The sequence below is a fragment of the Cygnus atratus genome, chromosome 18 (genome assembly GCF_013377495.2).
Source record: "Cygnus atratus isolate AKBS03 ecotype Queensland, Australia chromosome 18, CAtr_DNAZoo_HiC_assembly, whole genome shotgun sequence".
Taxonomy (NCBI): Eukaryota; Metazoa; Chordata; class Aves; order Anseriformes; family Anatidae; genus Cygnus; species Cygnus atratus.
Genome location: NC_066379.1, coordinates 5,386,964 through 5,402,232, shown reverse-complemented (window position 1 = coordinate 5,402,232; position 15,269 = coordinate 5,386,964). Strand labels below are relative to the sequence as shown.

Here is a 15,269-nt window from a genome sequence, read left to right as displayed (position 1 = left end):
GGGCGGGAGCGGCGGAGCGGGCGGTGAGCGTGGCGCGGCGGGGACGGGCACGGTGCAGCGGGGCTGGGCGTGCATTGAATCGGCCTCAGACGTGCACGGGGCACGGCGCGCACGGGGCTGGGCGTGCGTTAAATCGGGCTGTAATTGTGCATGGTGCGTCTGGGGCTGGGCGTGCATGAAGTCGTGCCGTGAGTGCGCGTGCAGCGTGGTGCACCGGGCTGGGCGTGCATGAAGTCGGGCTTAAATGTGCACGGCGCGTGGCGTGCGCGGGGCTGGGCGTGCGTTAGGTCGTGCTTTATATATGCATACGACATGGTGTGCCTGGGGCTGGGCATAAGTTAAATCGTGCTGTAAATGTGCACGCAACGTGGTGTGCCCGGGGCTGCACGTGCATTAAATGGGACTTTCAGTGTGCATACGTGGTGGGCACGGGGCTGCGCACGCATTAAATCCTACTTTAAATGTGCATATGTGGTGGGCACGGGGCTGCACGTGCATAAATCCTACTTTAAATGTGCATACGTGGTGTGCCCGGGGCTGCCCGTGCATTAAATCCTACTTTAAATGTGCGTGCAACATGGTGTACCCAGGGCTGAGCGTGCATTAAATCATACTTTAAATAAACATGCAATATGGTGTGCCCGGGGCTGGGCATGCATGAAACTGTCCTGTGTGCATGCAACGTGGTGTTCCTGGGGTTAAACATGCGTTAAATCAGGCTTTATATATGCATACGACATGGTGTGCCTGGGGCTGGGCATGCAACGCACGTGTGTTCAGTGTGCATACGCGGTGCATCCGGGGCTGGGCATGCATCGAATTGTGCTTTAAATTGTGCATTAAACCATGCATACGATATTCTGCAACTGTGGCTGTGCTTGCCTGAAACTGTGCATTAAATGCACATGTGTTGCATCTGGACTCAGCATGCCTCGTGAATTAAATGTGCATACAACATTTCGCATTTGAGGCTGAGCATACATTCAGTTGTGCATTAAGTGATGTACTAAATTTACCTATAACATGTTGCATCTGAGGCTGGGTGTGCATTAAATAGCACACTGGATGCGCATGTAGCTGCTGCATCTTGGGTGTGCATTCAGTTGTGAATTAAGTAACAGATTGAGCGTGCACATAACATGCTGCGTGTGCAGCCAGGCATTTAATAATTGATTAGTTAAATGGCTCATTAAGTGCCCATATAGCATACTGCATTTGGACAGGGCACACATTACGTAGTGCCGTGGATAGCACAGTAAGCGTGCAGATAACGTGCTGCACTTGGAGCCAAGCACGCATTAAATGCACATGTAACGTGCTGCAGTTGATGTTGCGCAGTGCATGCAGGATCGCCCTGGTTTCAGTGGCCTCCCACAGCTGGTCTATGGGATGGCAGTGGCGTGTTTTGAGAGGTTACAGCCCCCTGAGCAATGCATGGGGTGGGGAAGAGGCACCGAGCGTTAAAGCCGTGAGGTTGCAGCTCAGCGCGTCCCTGCTGCTGTGGAACCAGTACTGGGGTCCCCCAGGCCCTTGGGAGGCATCACTTGTCTGCTTTGCAGTGGGCTTGGGCAACAATTGGTGTCTTCCTCCAGTGGGGCGAGAAACCTGAGAGAAAAGCAGTAAATGGAGCACAGAAACCTGCCAAACCCAGAGACTCTGCAAGGGAGAGAGCAGAGAAAATGCCAAAAGAAACCACTCTGGGGCACAGCCACATGCCTGGCCATGGCACAAAAATTGTTCTCCAGCTGCAGGATCAGCCAGTACCAGAATTTCCTATCCTGCAGCACTCAGGACTATCCCTTAAATCTTACCGCATGGCACCCTGTCACTGCAGCAGCCTGCATCTCCATCCTTCACAGTCCCTGAACGTCTCAATCCCTACTTTTTATTCGCCTGCCATTTTTTCCACTTCCTTAATCTTTATCAACTCACCCGAAATGTGGGGGAAACCTGGGGGGGATCTGGTGGGCTGCCTGTTGCTGTCCATGTTGGGTTGTGGTGGGGGAAGGCAGTCACCCTCCATGCCAGGGGAGGATGCTGCACGCAGGACTCAGCAGGGAAGGCAGGCAGCCCCCTGACTGCGGGGGGCGTTGGCACAGCAGGAGTTTCAGGGTGGTCTCACCTAGCACTGGGTCAGGTACAGGTTGGCAGGAGCTCAGATCTGCTTTACTACAGGCCCAGCGGTGGTTGCATGAGATGCTGCCAGGTGCTGGGGTCTACTACTTCCCATGGGAGATCAACAGCTCCGTCCCAGAGGGGGAGGCGCTGAGGACGTTTGGCAGGTGAGAAGGGTACCCTAGGTGTCAGGCCTCTCCTTCGCTGGCCTGCATCCCCGTGCTTTGTTTGTAGTCTCCACTGCACACCGCTGAGCTTCCTGCATCCGTCGCTCCCAGGTTATGCTGCTACAACCTGGCCCGGTCCGAAGCCGTCCTCAGTGCTCAGCGCAGCGCAGCCCAGCACCACGTCTGCGTGGACACCCGACTGGTGGAACCATTTGAAGCCCAGCTGGGATCTCTCTACATGGTCCTAGGAGAGGCTGAACACAGGGAAGGTAAACGCTGGGCGCATTTAAACCCTTTAACCGGGTGCACGAGTTACGCAAGGAAAGGCAGGTTGGCTTCAACCAGCGGCGCTGACCTGTGGTCTCCCTTTCCCACCGCAGCCGTGGGCTCAGGCACTTGGTGGCGAGAGCTCAATCAGCACCGTCTGCCACCTGTGCGGCCCTTGAAATTGTTTTGTACCACCTGCTTCAGCATCCACATCAGTACCATGGCCACAACCCTTACTCGAAGGAGTCCCCACACAGAGCGCTACAAATTGCACAGCGCTGCTTTTGTGCCATCTGCTCGAGGAACCGGTGCCCGCTACTCCTGCTGGTGATTCTTCAGCTCCTTCACGCCTCCCTGGGCACACGGTGAGACACACCATCGGAGGTTAACGTTGGCCAAGGCAGCCTCAGCCCATGCCACTGCCTCTGGTCACACAAAGTGCCTAATTCAGTCTCCTCGCTGGCCACAAGAAGAGCCACTCTTGGTGATCTGGTGCTCTGGCACAGATTTCTTTGGAAGGCAGAAGTGCCTTAGCAGCACAACCGAGCTTGTGAAACCTGTACTAAAGCATTCTGGCTCCATTGCCATCAGATCAGGTCGGCTTTGCTCCGTGATTGATTGCAGCAACACCTCCTCATGAGCTGGCTGGGTTGGTCCTTGCCATCCTTGAAAGGCTCTAATTATACCCCTGCTCTCAGAGATGGGGCATGAGGAACACGGGCAGGCTTTGTCACGCAGGGCACTCTGTTGTCACCCTGTTGCCCTTTCCTGGGGTGCCCTGAGTGTTATTCCAGCTGCACGGTGCTTTGCCTGGGGAGTGGATCAGGGCTGGGCCACGGGGTTGTGAAGCAAATCCCAAGAGTTGTCTTGGCCACACCTGGTATCAAGCATCCACATTTGTGCCCTCGAAACCCTTGGTGGCATGTGGAAAGTCACACCGCACATGGCTTCTGGTGCATCACGTGCTAAGCCTCTGCTGCAAAATTCCTTCAGAAAGACTTGTTGTTTTGGTTGCCACCGCTTAGGAGTGAGCTGGCCCCATTCTGCAGGTGTGGAAGGGGAGGACCTAGAGGCAGCATTGAGCCTCTTTAAGCCCAGCTTTGTTCTGTCCTCTTCTTGCCTGCACAGAGGCATTCACAGATGAGCTTAGACCCAACCCTGATGTTTTTTAGACAGGGAAAACCGAAACTGCGTAATCCAGCCACGAGGTAGATGGATGCTGTGTGGCCACTGAGGGCAGCGCAGTGTCAACCACCAGCATTTGGCAGCCAAAAAGGCAGAGGGAAGTGTATCACTGAATTAACCTGCACTCAGGTCTGTGGTGGCATTCAGCCAGACTTGTCTCCTGCAAGGTCTTGGGTCATAGTTATTTGGCCACCTGGAGCCATTCGCTGCTAGAAGGAACCTCTCTGTGTGCCCCCAAGCTGCTGCATCTGTTTTTCCTCCTACAGAAGCTTCCCGTTTATATTCCTAGGTGAGAATCCCGTGATAAAAGCCCGGATACTGACCTGCGTGGAAGGGATGAACGTGCCCTTGCTGGAACAGGCCATACAGGAGCAGAGGAAGTACTTCAGTGAGCGGCAGCAGCAGATGGGAACAGATGCGTCCTGACAGCAGCTCCGAGCCATGCCATGTGCTGGTCCCCACCACAGCCACCTGGTAGCACTGCCATTTGCAACAAACATCTTGAAAGTGTATTTAGAAGGTGGGTTAGAAACACAACTGCTTTTTGCCATGGCAGAGAGAAGTCACTAAGCAGGGGAACATGTGAAGACTGTGAATCAGTATATAGTTGTGGAGCTGCCAGCCTGTGCCAGGTGTCATCACTGAAAATAGCTCTGGGAGGCAGGTTTGTTGTTCAAGAGGGTGGGTAAGGAAATTGCGTGTGATTTACAACAGTCCTTTTGTAACGCAGGGCTTAGAGAAGTCAGAAAAAGGCAAAGTATATGAAACTGGAGTTAAACACCTGTGCACACCCCAACACACACTACCAAGGTGCAGCAGATAGAAGGTAAAGGGCATTAGTGCAAAGTTCATTAGCCCTGCGTGGCTGCGGGTCCACGAGCACACACGTGTGTTGGGTTGCAGTGACTCAGCTGCCACACAGGAGCATTCCTGGCAAAACACTCAGGTCTGGACTGAACAACAAAGGAACAAGAAGGGCGAGGAGTCACTATTTCCGGTAGCACTTACCTCTACAGGGGTTCAGGAGCTCGTGTTCAAGGCAGGTTGTTGACTTTAGCTCTAAATTAAGTATTTGCAGTGCCCTGAGAACCACCACTTGACTTTCTTCCTTGACACAATTAAGTTTAGGAAACCTTAAACCACTAATTTTTGGAAGCATCTAAAGGTTTTGGTTGATATGTTCCTAAATAAAGATTAAAAGAGAATGTGACCTGTCTTTTATTGATTAAAAAACTCTTTCTTGCTAAGACAAATGCATTAGACCCTGCAGAAACACCATGGATGATGTAAGAAAATTTAGCAAAATGCAATTTTCCTCCTACTACTTAGTACTGGGCGTGTAAGGAAGTGCTTGGTTTTGAAAAAGTTACAAGAAAAGGAGATGAAATTACATCAGAGCCACTCTGGTTTAAGAACGCGGTGCTAGGCCCACCCAGCAGGATTAAACGGTCAATAAAAAAAGACAGAAAAATCACTAATGTGAGATGAGAATAAAATGCTAGTGCATGCGAGAAGACTCCTGTGCAATGGGAAATGCTGGACCTGGAGTAAGTTGGGGCTATGGTTCTCTGTAACTCTGCCACCTTCAGCCTTTCCTGTTTTTTGCTGGTGAAGTGTTCAAAAAATAAGTACTGAAGCCATACAGCTCACGGAAGCAGATCAAAACGGAACAGATATTGGCAAAGTTTCATTTTACCAGCAGGCCTGATTCAAGATCCAGAGATTGCTCAATAATTACAGTGCTTGTGATAATCTTTAATCATAGTTTAGCCTTCTGTTTTTCTTCATGCAGTTACCAAGCTCTGAGATCCCTACTTCTGCACACTGTCTGTTCAGCCCAAGTCCAAAAACATAAGAGGCAAGATTTTATTCTGTTTTTGTAAGAGACAATGATTAGTCTGTCACGATGTGTTTATATTTATACCTCATCACCTGTCAGTTCTGCCTTCCTCCCTATGCTTAAGTTTTATCCAAATTGTCAGGTCTGCCATAGAATTGGCAATATCCAAGATACCAGGTTCTTACAAGTGTTACAGAAAAAAACAAACAAACAAAAAAAAAACACGGGTAGAGTGCAAACTCAAACTTCATAACCCACAAAAGAATCCACACAGGAGCTTGCCTTGGACATGAAAGTCCATAGGGAGCTGGGGCCCAGCTCTGCTAGCTACTTTGGTTCTTCCAAATCAGCAAAATCATAATGAATTTTAAGGTATTTTGAGCTGGTAGCTCAGCAAAGTCCTAAATCAGTCCTGTTTAGGTCACTTAAAAGTGCTGCGGACACACGCAGCCAGTGGGCTGCTATGTCCTGCTATGCCCACCCCAAGACATGCGGCCCCAAATTCTGGAAGAAGGCAGACCTGGATCTCCGTGGCTCTACCTTTTGTGGTGCCACAATTTATAATATTTTTTTTAAATCTTGTCTTCTGCCAGCTGGCAAGTCAATAATTAATCCACCCCCTACAAGGACATCTTCGAGAAGGCTGACCAAGCAGTGCAGCCCACGGCATTCAAGGGACAAAGAAAATAAGACATTTGTGCCACATGTTTGACCTGAGCATGTTCCAGGGAGCCGTAATTACACACCACATCCCCTTTACGCCAGGTGCTGTACCAACAGAGCTGGAGCTTCCCTTGGCCCTGTGCAGCCTTTCCCACAGACCCCAGGTGCCACTTTGCGTAGGTTTTACTCAATTTTTGCATTAACCAACGTATCTCACAGCCCCAATGCAAGCATATGGCCCTGGGCAGTCACCGCAGGGCTCAAGGGCTTCTAAGGGCCTGCCTGGCAGCCCCACAACCCAGGCAGCCCTGCCTGCTGGTGGCTGTCCCCACCCACAGCTGGTTCCTGGGCAGCAGGGAAGGCAAGCAGACACTTTCTGTGTTCCTGCACTTCATTTCCCCTCCTCCCCCCCCCCCCCCCCCCGGAAAACAGTGCTAGCAGCCCCCCTGCTGCAGCCAGAAGGCCAAGGCCATGGAGACCCTCCAGCAGGTGTTTCAGAAGGTGGAGAAGATCGGGGAGGGCACCTACGGCGTGGTGTACAAGGCTCGCAACAAGCGGACGGGGCAGCTGGTGGCTCTCAAGAAGATCCGCTTGGACTCGTGAGTGGGGCCAAGCCCAGTCCCCAGGGACACCGTGGCCCAGCCCAGCATGGGAGCGAGCAGGAGGGCCCTGAGCACAGCTTAGTGTCCAAAATGGTGCTAGAAGCTCAAAAAGAGCCTGCCATGAGAGAAAAATTCTCTCCAGGCTCACATGAGCACAGTTAGGGCCCAGCCCTGGCACCACAGCCCAGGACTGGGGAGGCAGCCACCATGTTGGGATGTAGCCTCTCCCTCAGCGGTGCGGTGCTGGGGCCTGGTGAGGCTCAGCACCCAGCAGAGCTGACTTGGGTGGGGACTGAGTACATAAAAGCTTATCCCTGGTTCTCTGGGTTGGCCCTGGGCTGTTTCTGCACTGAGGGGTGTCACTGCAGATAGGCAGCCGTGGTGGTGGGACTGCACCCCCTGACTGTCCCCTCCCTCACCACCCCCGTGGCTCCATTTCCCCCCAGCTCATGCTCTGTTCCAACCCAAACCCGGGGTGCCCAGTATGAGACCCTTCCCTGGGCCCAGAATAGGGCACGGTGTCAGGGAGAAGGGAAACAGCACCCTGCCAGGCTGCAGGGTCCAGCTGTGGGACAGGGTGCCCTACAGCCCACCTTTACCACAGGGAAACAGAGGGTGTCCCCAGCACAGCCATCAGAGAAATCTCGCTGCTGAAGGAGCTGAAGCACCCCAACATAGTCAGGTAAGAGCCATGTGAACCCTCCCCATCACCTCACTGACCAGCTTCTGCTCATCGACATGGTCAGCTCCAGATCAAGCAGCAAGAGGGGCCTTTCAGTCCTTCACTGACTACACAGAAAGAAGCAAAACAAACAAACAAACCAAAACATACAGGAATCACTTCTGCTTCCTTAATGTACAGCAGCAGCTCACAGCATTACTGCTTCACTTCACCAACACAACCTGGTTTAGACTGCTGCTGCTGCTTATCCTGGGTGCTGCTTTTATACCTAACTCACTGCTCTGCCCCAGAGGGCTCTCAAAACAGATGCACCTGTGGGAGGGAGGAGGGATGTTTAGGAATTGGCAAAGGTCTGGAGAAGGTCACTCCAGGTGCTTTGTAACAGGCTGTAACATCCCTATATAGTATGGATTCCCACACAATGATACTGAAGGGAGTGCTTGCACTTCTCTTGCAGGCTCCTAGATGTCGTGCACAGCCAAAAGAAGCTGTATCTGGTATTTGAATATCTCAATCAGGACCTGAAGAAATACATAGACTCCTCCCAAACTGGAGAGTTTCCTTTAAGCTTAGTCAAGGTACAGTGCAGAAAGAATGAGTGCTAATAGGCCCGCAAGAGTGTGTGTCCTTGCTGCCTTCTGCTGGTGAGAGCCAGCACTGAGCTGCTTTTAGCCAGACTGCATTGGGAAGAGGTTTGTCCTTGGCTGGAGTCATTCAGCCTGTCAGATCTCTAACACTGCAGCTGGGAAACATCCTGGTGCTATTGCTCAGGGCATTTGTTTCCCAGCTGTTTCCAGGCTCTCCAGCCTATCTCATTGTTTAATAAACTGTCGATATGAGGATAACAGAGGAATCTATTGCTAATTGCTTTTGTATGGAGTAATGGATGAGTGGAAGGGACTGCCACTGCTTGGATTGGAATGTCTCTGTTCCCCTACAGAGGGGGAGCATTTTGTGTGCATCTCTGGGTAGTAGCCTGCAAGCCTGGTGTTGCATTATAGCAAGGTCGTATTTCCCATTCAGGTTGATAAATGATCCAAAGTTTGTTGGTTCACATGACCAAACCTTTGAAAGGGTTTCAGTTGTGGCCTCGTCTAAAATCTCTTCTCTCCTCAGAACTACCTTTTCCAGCTGCTGCAGGGTGTGAGCTTTTGCCACTCGCACAGAGTCATCCACAGGGACTTGAAGCCACAGAACTTGCTCATCAATGAAGCAGGAGCCATTAAGCTGGCTGATTTTGGTTTGGCAAGAGCTTTTGGAGTTCCCTTGCGGACATACACTCACGAGGTACTGTTGAGACTCCCTGCCATCTGAGAGCACGGTCCACAATCTGTAGTGGGTGAACAACAGCAACACAAGTGACTTGATCCGCAGCTGTGCCTAAACACCTGCTCTTAACCTCACCTGGAGCTAAGGGGTTATCTTGTGTCCCCACAGTGTGCTGATTGCTTTTATCCCAGCCTGCCTGCAAGCTGGGTTCCCACCTTCTTTGCATAGGGTATATTTTTTCCAGTGATCTGCTGAAAAACAATCTGTTAATCCTAATCATGCTGTCACTAAGGTGTCTGCTAATGAGGCACGGACTTAGCACACTCTGATTTGTACAGTCACTGCGACACAACTCAGAAAAGAGAATCCCATGCCTCTACACAAAGCCTGTTTGTTGGTTCCTTACCAGGTGGTGACTTTGTGGTACCGAGCCCCTGAAATACTCCTGGGATGCAAATACTATTCGACTGCTGTGGATATCTGGAGTATCGGCTGCATCTTTGCAGAAATGGTAGTATGGGTTTAAATGGTGTCTTTAATGAGTGGGGAGGACACAGCTGCAATGGGAAGTGGAAAAGGAGGGGCAGGATGCAGAAAGTACTGTGGTCCCCCCCCCCGTGTGTAGGGGTGTGTATTATGGAAACTCCACCCTGAGGGTAGCTGGTCGTTAACTGAACACTCGGAAGGAAATCTACTGGCTCTAGGGGCTTGGCAGGAGGCAAAGCAGCCTCTGTAGTCCAGTTGCAGCGTCAATATGTGGTGATATCAGACTTCAGTCTTGCTGCTGCAGCATTCTGAACCTGGGAGGAGATGACTCTCTTGCAAGTGTCCCCCAGCAGGCTGCAGAGAACTAGCACTTCAGAACACGGCACAACATTGCTCTGTTTGGGTCTCCTAGGTGCCCATAGTCTACTTTGAAGAGCTCAACATCCCTGCAGTGAGACAACACTGCCCCTAGCTCCCAAAACCCGTGAGGTGCACATCAGCAGAGCCTGGGCAAGTAGGTGGGGAGGGTGCTAGCCTGCAAGAGAAAATGGTAGGAAACTGGAGACGAAGAGGGATAAGGGTCTGGTTGTGAGACAGTCAGTCTCAGGGGGGCCTGGGTCCATGGAGGGGAGCTGGAGACAAGCCCTGGTGAGTTTCACAGCCACTGCCTAAACTGTCCTGGTCCGCGGACAGAAGTTTGCAGAAGGAAATAGGGCACAAAGCTAACGGAAAGGTGGGAACTGGCTGCTTTTTTTTTGCCCCAGGTGACCAGGAAGGCCCTGTTTCCAGGGGACTCCGAGATCGATCAGCTCTTCCGGATCTTTCGCACCCTGGGTACTCCCACTGAGGCGACCTGGCCTGGGGTGACACAGCTGCCTGACTACAAGGGGGACTTTCCTCGGTGGAGAAGGAAAGAGATGAAGGAAATCGTTCCCAACTTAGATCGAGATGGCAGAGATTTATTGGCAGTGAGTGAGGGTTCATAACAAGACCTGGGGAGACAGGACCCTATCAAACTGGGTGAAAAATAGATAGTTGGGACTGATCTATGTTGAAGTGCGTTAGCTGATTTGGCTCTAATGTTCATCTTTGCCATCACATAAAGACCAAGTCATGGAATAGGGCTCAATGCTGGCTCTGAAATAGGGCTGTCAGTGTAGGTTCCCCTAAGACACCACTGCACGGAGGGTCAGAAAGGCCCTGTAGTGTAACCCACATGGTAACTTCAGCTGTGGGTTGCTCCTGAAGCCCAGAGAGGGGAAAAGGCAGGAACATCTGCATTTGGGCCCAGCCATGTGCACGTGCAAGCAATCAATTGGCTTTTAGAATCCTAAACCTGGTGGGTTTTTCTCTTGGCAGCAATTGCTCCTGTATGACCCCAGCAAGCGCATCTCAGCCAAGGCAGCCCTCAGTCACCAGTACTTCTTCTGGAAAAGCCCGCAGAGCACCGAAGAGCAACGTGTGATGCACAGACACTGCAGATGAAGTGACGCAGCTCTCCCCGTGCACTTGTAGCCCTGGGTAGCAGTGCAGATCTGGTTTGGGGCACTTAGCAGGGGACTAGCTGGGACTCGGGGCCTCACTTCTGAGGAGCCCTGAGGGGAATATTCTTGCATTTAGAGACTCTCAGCCTGTTGCTGGAGGAAGATTTGCTAGGTTATGGCCAGTAGAGCTGTTTTGAAGAGGTCATGTGGAAAGGTGGGGTTATTTATCAACATAAAACACTGACATATAAATGATAGAGCATACTTGTCCTTCATTAGCCAGCAAGCTAAGGTGACACAGTGTTCCAGAGCATCACCAGCTCTTGCTGCAGGTCTGACGGTGGCAGTTCCTGACACCAGGGTGTGCTGGAGCTCCACTGTGGGTAGGACATTGCTGCTCTGCTCAGCCGTTTGTTGCTGTTAACAACCAGGTTTGTCAGCGTTAGACTCGTTGTTTAAGTTGGGCTGTTTAATAGAGCTAACATTCTGCTGTTTTGCAAGCTGAGGAGTGCTGTAAGGTATCTGAATTTGTGCTTTAGCTGGGACTGAGAAGCCAGAAGATCCAGTTAGCATAAAGCGCTTGCTGCATGTGGTTGGAAACAGTGACAGCTGAAACACCAGCTTCCCATCATCAGTCCAGATGTAACACTGGTTCCTTTGCTTTATTGTCTTGGAAAAGTTCTTGCCTTCAAGTGTTTGGAGAATTATAACTAACTTTTAATGTGTTTTTGACATCTGAGATTTTTTTTTTCCAATACAGAAAAAAATAAAGGCTTGTCATTTGTTCAGAAACATCTGTGTTTATTGCTTGGCTCAGCCCATCAGGCTAGTGACGCAGGACAAGCTGGCTGGTCCCTTTTTTTTCCACAGACCTCTTCTCCCCTCATCATTTCCTGCACTCTTTCTTTTATTCTTTCCAGCTCACATCCTTGGCAGGTGCAGAGATGTGCTCTCGATTCTGTTGAGGAACAAGGGGCTGATGGTTCTTCAGCCCAGTGCTGTCTCAGTACAATAAGATTGGATTTCTTTCCAGCAGTGGTTGCCACAGACCAGTTCAGAGTTAGGTCCTACTTATTTAAATACTCGAGACAGATTTTTAACTTCGGTAAGCTAAAGTTCCGAAAGTTCTGTTTTTCATGCTTGTGCACATGCAGCCCCCTAAAACCTGTGAGCCTAAGAGCTGATTTCAGCACAAGCTGACAGCTCTCAAAAGCTGTCACATTCCTAGAACTTGGTAACAGCTAAACAACGTGGTGAAGGAGAGAGACTGCTGCACATCTCAGCTGCAGCATAAACCCCTCACCACCTATGAGGCAGCAGAAACCTTTAGACTTCTCCCATAGAAAATCCCCTTTCAGCCCAGAACCTGCCTGCCTGAAGCCAAGCTCTGTTAACCTTTGGCTTGCTCCTTCTTCCCACCTGAGAAAAGGCAGCAGGTGGCTCTGCTTAATTCCCAACATCAAAAAGACCTCTGTCATCTCTACTGAAGCAGCCACCCCACACACCCCCCCCAAGAGCAACACCCTGGGAGCTGTTGCTCACCTCCCTCTGGCCCTGCCCTGCCGCCTGGCTGAATTCCCCCTGCAGGTTTAGCAGCCGCCAGGACCTGGGTAGCTCTCTTGCATCTGCAATTTGCACAAATTAGGTTTTGGGGAGGGTTGCTTTGCTTTTGAAGCTGTTGTTAGGAGTCATGCTGGAGTGCCTGCCTGGAAAAAGGTGTGCTGCTCATGCTAGGGAGGCACGATTTTCTGATCGAGCAGGGAAAAGCAGGCAGCTGGGCTCTCCCAGCAGCCTTGAGAGCTACGTGGCAGGAAAACCGAAGTCCTACTGCGCTCCTGCAGCATCTCTTGTCCTCTGTATGATAACACCCAGCTTGCAGGGGCATGTTTGAGAGACCTGGATGAATTCTGCTGTGGGAATCATTTCCCTGCCTTTACATACATGTTTTAAAGTCAAATCATTTTGTATAGACAATGCTCCATTGTTTGCTCTCTGCAAACAAATGCTCATGTTGTACCTAACAATTTGCAGAAGTGTTGGCTTGCTTTCTTTTTTTTCTTCTTCTTTTTTTTTTTTTTTTTTAAGACCTATGTTAGGAAATAAATTTCAAGGGCATTCACGCAGTCCAGAACTATAACTAAAAATACTATGGCTCATCTAGCCCAACAAAATGAAGCAACATGCTGAATTTCAGACATTTATGACCCAACCCCATTGTCAGCAAAGGGAACTAACAACAGCTGTGTTGAAATAGCTGCTCTGGGAACGCCACGATCCAACCCCATCATCCTGTGCCTGAGAAGGGAGGAAAAGCACTACCTGGCTCCTCCTGAGCAGCTCACGACCCTGCCAGACAGCTGGGCTCTGGGAAAGCCCCCTGGCTGTGTGGTGCTTCCTATGGACACATCAGGAGAATACAATGGCTTTCTGCAGGTAAGGACCGCTTGATAGCGAAGACAAGGATTTTTTTGTTGTTTTTCCAGAAACAAGAGGCAGACCAGCCATCCAAGGGAGACTGCTCAGCCAGCTAGACCACTCATCCAGCTAATCGTCTCTTAACATCTTCACCCAGCCATGGATAAATACCTATTATCCCCATCAAGCAGCCAGGGAGTGCATTATCCAAAATGATCAACCGACTGCCTAATTACCAGAACTCCAAATCCCTTAGTTACACAGCATTCCCTAAAACTATTTAAACAGCACTTCAGGAAAGAGTCACCACGTGACCGTCAGGCTGCTTTAAAAACAAGCAGGGCTTTATCTCGTTTGCAGGGGGAGCAGTGAGGAAGGAGGGCAGCCCTACAGCCCAGCACCCTGCCCCATGGGTAGGCTGGCAGCAAACTCACGTGTCTGGCTGAGCTCGGTGGAGATGGATCCTCCCGGCCTTCAGCCAAGGGGTGTGAAGCCGAAGCACGACAAGATTGCTCCCAGCAGTTTTGGAAAGGATCCATCGGTGTGCTGGGCTGTAAGGGCCAGGCTCCCCCGCGGTTTTGGGGGCTGTGGTTGTTCTGCTGCTTGCACTGGTCCAGTGTTCCTTAGTTGTGGTGGGATTTGATCCTTACCTGGCCTCGGTCCTGTGCTCCGAGGGGCTCACCCATGCAGGGTTTCTCTCCTGATGTGTCCCCTGGTCCATCACAGCCCAGCCCCTGCTTCTGGCCCAACCCAGGCAGGAGGTGATGCACAGTGCCCCACGTGCCAGCAGCGCTCTGCAAAGAGGGAACGGGCTGGGAACAGCCACTCTGGGGTGCTTGCGATGGCTTTCCCCATTGTAAACCAACAAGCTTCCCTGTATTGATCATGCCAGTTGAGACAGGCCACAGTGGCAATAAACACTGACACTACAGGGCATAGGACAGAGCTCTTTGACTGGAAATGTGACATTTCCTTAGCTGGACTTGGTTTTTTAACTGAACACTGCCTACCAGCAGGAAGGCAGCAAGACTGTGTTGAGTTTGCCAGCATGGGAACAGCTTCTTCTGGGAGTCCAGACTCCAAATCCCAGGTAGGCTGTATGGAAATACAGGATATGCTGCTGCTCTGATGGGGGAAGAAGGGGAAGGATATCTACTGGTATGTATCATTTTGGATTGTGTTGAATTTCCCCAGCAGCATCAGCTAAAAGCACCTTTGTTGGAGGTGAGAGCAATCAATGTCAGTAAAAAGTAGTGTTTTTTTTTCTCATCCCACAAAGCCAGGGGACTTTCTAGAACAGGGCAGAGTCTAAGGAAGAACATTTCACCTCTCATCTCAACAGAGACACGTGAGAGATGGGACTTGCTCATTGCAGCAAGGGCTGAGCACTGCAAGTGACAGGGTGAAAGCTCACCTTAAAAAAATAAAATAAAAATAGTAAATGCAGATTTTCAGGTATTGCTGGGTGGATCCCACAGCCAAGGGCTGCAGAAAGCAGTTTCCATCACTGTGGATTGCAAGCATCAGCAGTCTGCTACTGAAGGTCACTCCTTCCCTTGCAACACATCTGCCTCTGCATGGGTGCAGGACAAGCCTCAGAAACACCTACTTCAATGAGGTTTGGCTTGGTTTTGCTCAAGGCGTGGCTTCATCTGTCAGCAGCTCAGTGAACCAACCCCAATCATCCTACAATCAACACCGTCACTGGCCCACAGCCAGAGAGGCACCAGGGACGGGCAGCAGGAGGGGATATGGGGTCTTCTCCATTGGGTAGTTGCCTGCACTAGTTGTGGATCAAAATAATGTGCAACTGCGCCCTTTGGTGACCAAGTCCCAGTTTCAGAGGTGTCCAAATGACCAGGGAGCAAAGTCCCATTGGTTTTCAGTTTGAAAGACAAATGTAGCAAAATCTTTAAAAATATGGACTCACACAAAGAAATTTAGGGTGTTCAGTGCTGTGAGATTGGGAGAGCAAGGAGCAGCGAAGCCTCTATAGATGGGGCTGCAGGGCACACGACTGCATGGGGGCACCAGCCTTACCTTTGGCCACTTTGCAGCCTCGGGCTGCAGAGAGAACACAGCCACAGAAACACA

At 50.9% G+C, this 15,269-nt stretch overlaps 2 protein-coding genes across 5 annotated transcripts; both read left to right on the top strand.

Annotated features, from left to right (window-relative positions):
• TEN1 (TEN1 subunit of CST complex) lies at positions 1-4,925 on the top strand. Of its 4 annotated transcripts, none has more exons than XM_050714333.1 (5): positions 1-23; positions 2,176-2,282; positions 2,394-2,551; positions 2,663-2,914; positions 4,024-4,155. In XM_050714333.1, the coding sequence occupies exons 2-4, from the start codon at positions 2,197-2,199 to the stop codon at positions 2,878-2,880; spliced, it is 462 nt and encodes a 153-aa protein (XP_050570290.1). In that variant the 5' UTR covers positions 1-23; positions 2,176-2,196; the 3' UTR covers positions 2,881-2,914; positions 4,024-4,155. The 4 variants fall into 4 exon arrangements, with proteins under 4 accessions (XP_050570290.1, XP_050570291.1, XP_035414818.1 ...); XM_035558925.2 differs by having other exon boundaries at positions 16-153; XM_050714334.1 differs by lacking the exon at positions 2,663-2,914 and having other exon boundaries at positions 4,024-4,925.
• A 1,783-nt stretch (positions 4,926-6,708) lies between these two features.
• Positions 6,709-10,761, top strand: CDK3 (cyclin dependent kinase 3). Its single transcript, XM_035558766.1, has 7 exons — positions 6,709-6,836; positions 7,444-7,521; positions 7,979-8,099; positions 8,638-8,808; positions 9,200-9,301; positions 10,041-10,244; positions 10,636-10,761. The coding sequence occupies exons 1-7, from the start codon at positions 6,709-6,711 to the stop codon at positions 10,759-10,761; spliced, it is 930 nt and encodes a 309-aa protein (XP_035414659.1).
• Positions 10,762-15,269: the final 4,508 nt, after the last annotated feature.

Excerpts from the sequence above, each read along its gene's own strand:
- TEN1 (XM_035558925.2), top strand. Across the intron at positions 2,283-2,393 it reads GCGCTGAGGACGTTTGGCAG|GTTATGCTGCTACAACCTGG; the intron begins GTGAGAAGGGTA and ends CGTCGCTCCCAG. Across the intron at positions 2,552-2,662 it reads AGAGGCTGAACACAGGGAAG|CCGTGGGCTCAGGCACTTGG; the intron begins GTAAACGCTGGG and ends TTCCCACCGCAG.
- CDK3 (XM_035558766.1), top strand. The coding sequence starts at position 6,709 with ATGGAGACCCTCCAGCAGGTGTTTCAGAAGGTGGAGAAGATCGGGGAG. Across the intron at positions 7,522-7,978 it reads AAGCACCCCAACATAGTCAG|GCTCCTAGATGTCGTGCACA; the intron begins GTAAGAGCCATG and ends CTTCTCTTGCAG. Across the intron at positions 10,245-10,635 it reads ATGGCAGAGATTTATTGGCA|CAATTGCTCCTGTATGACCC; the intron begins GTGAGTGAGGGT and ends TTCTCTTGGCAG.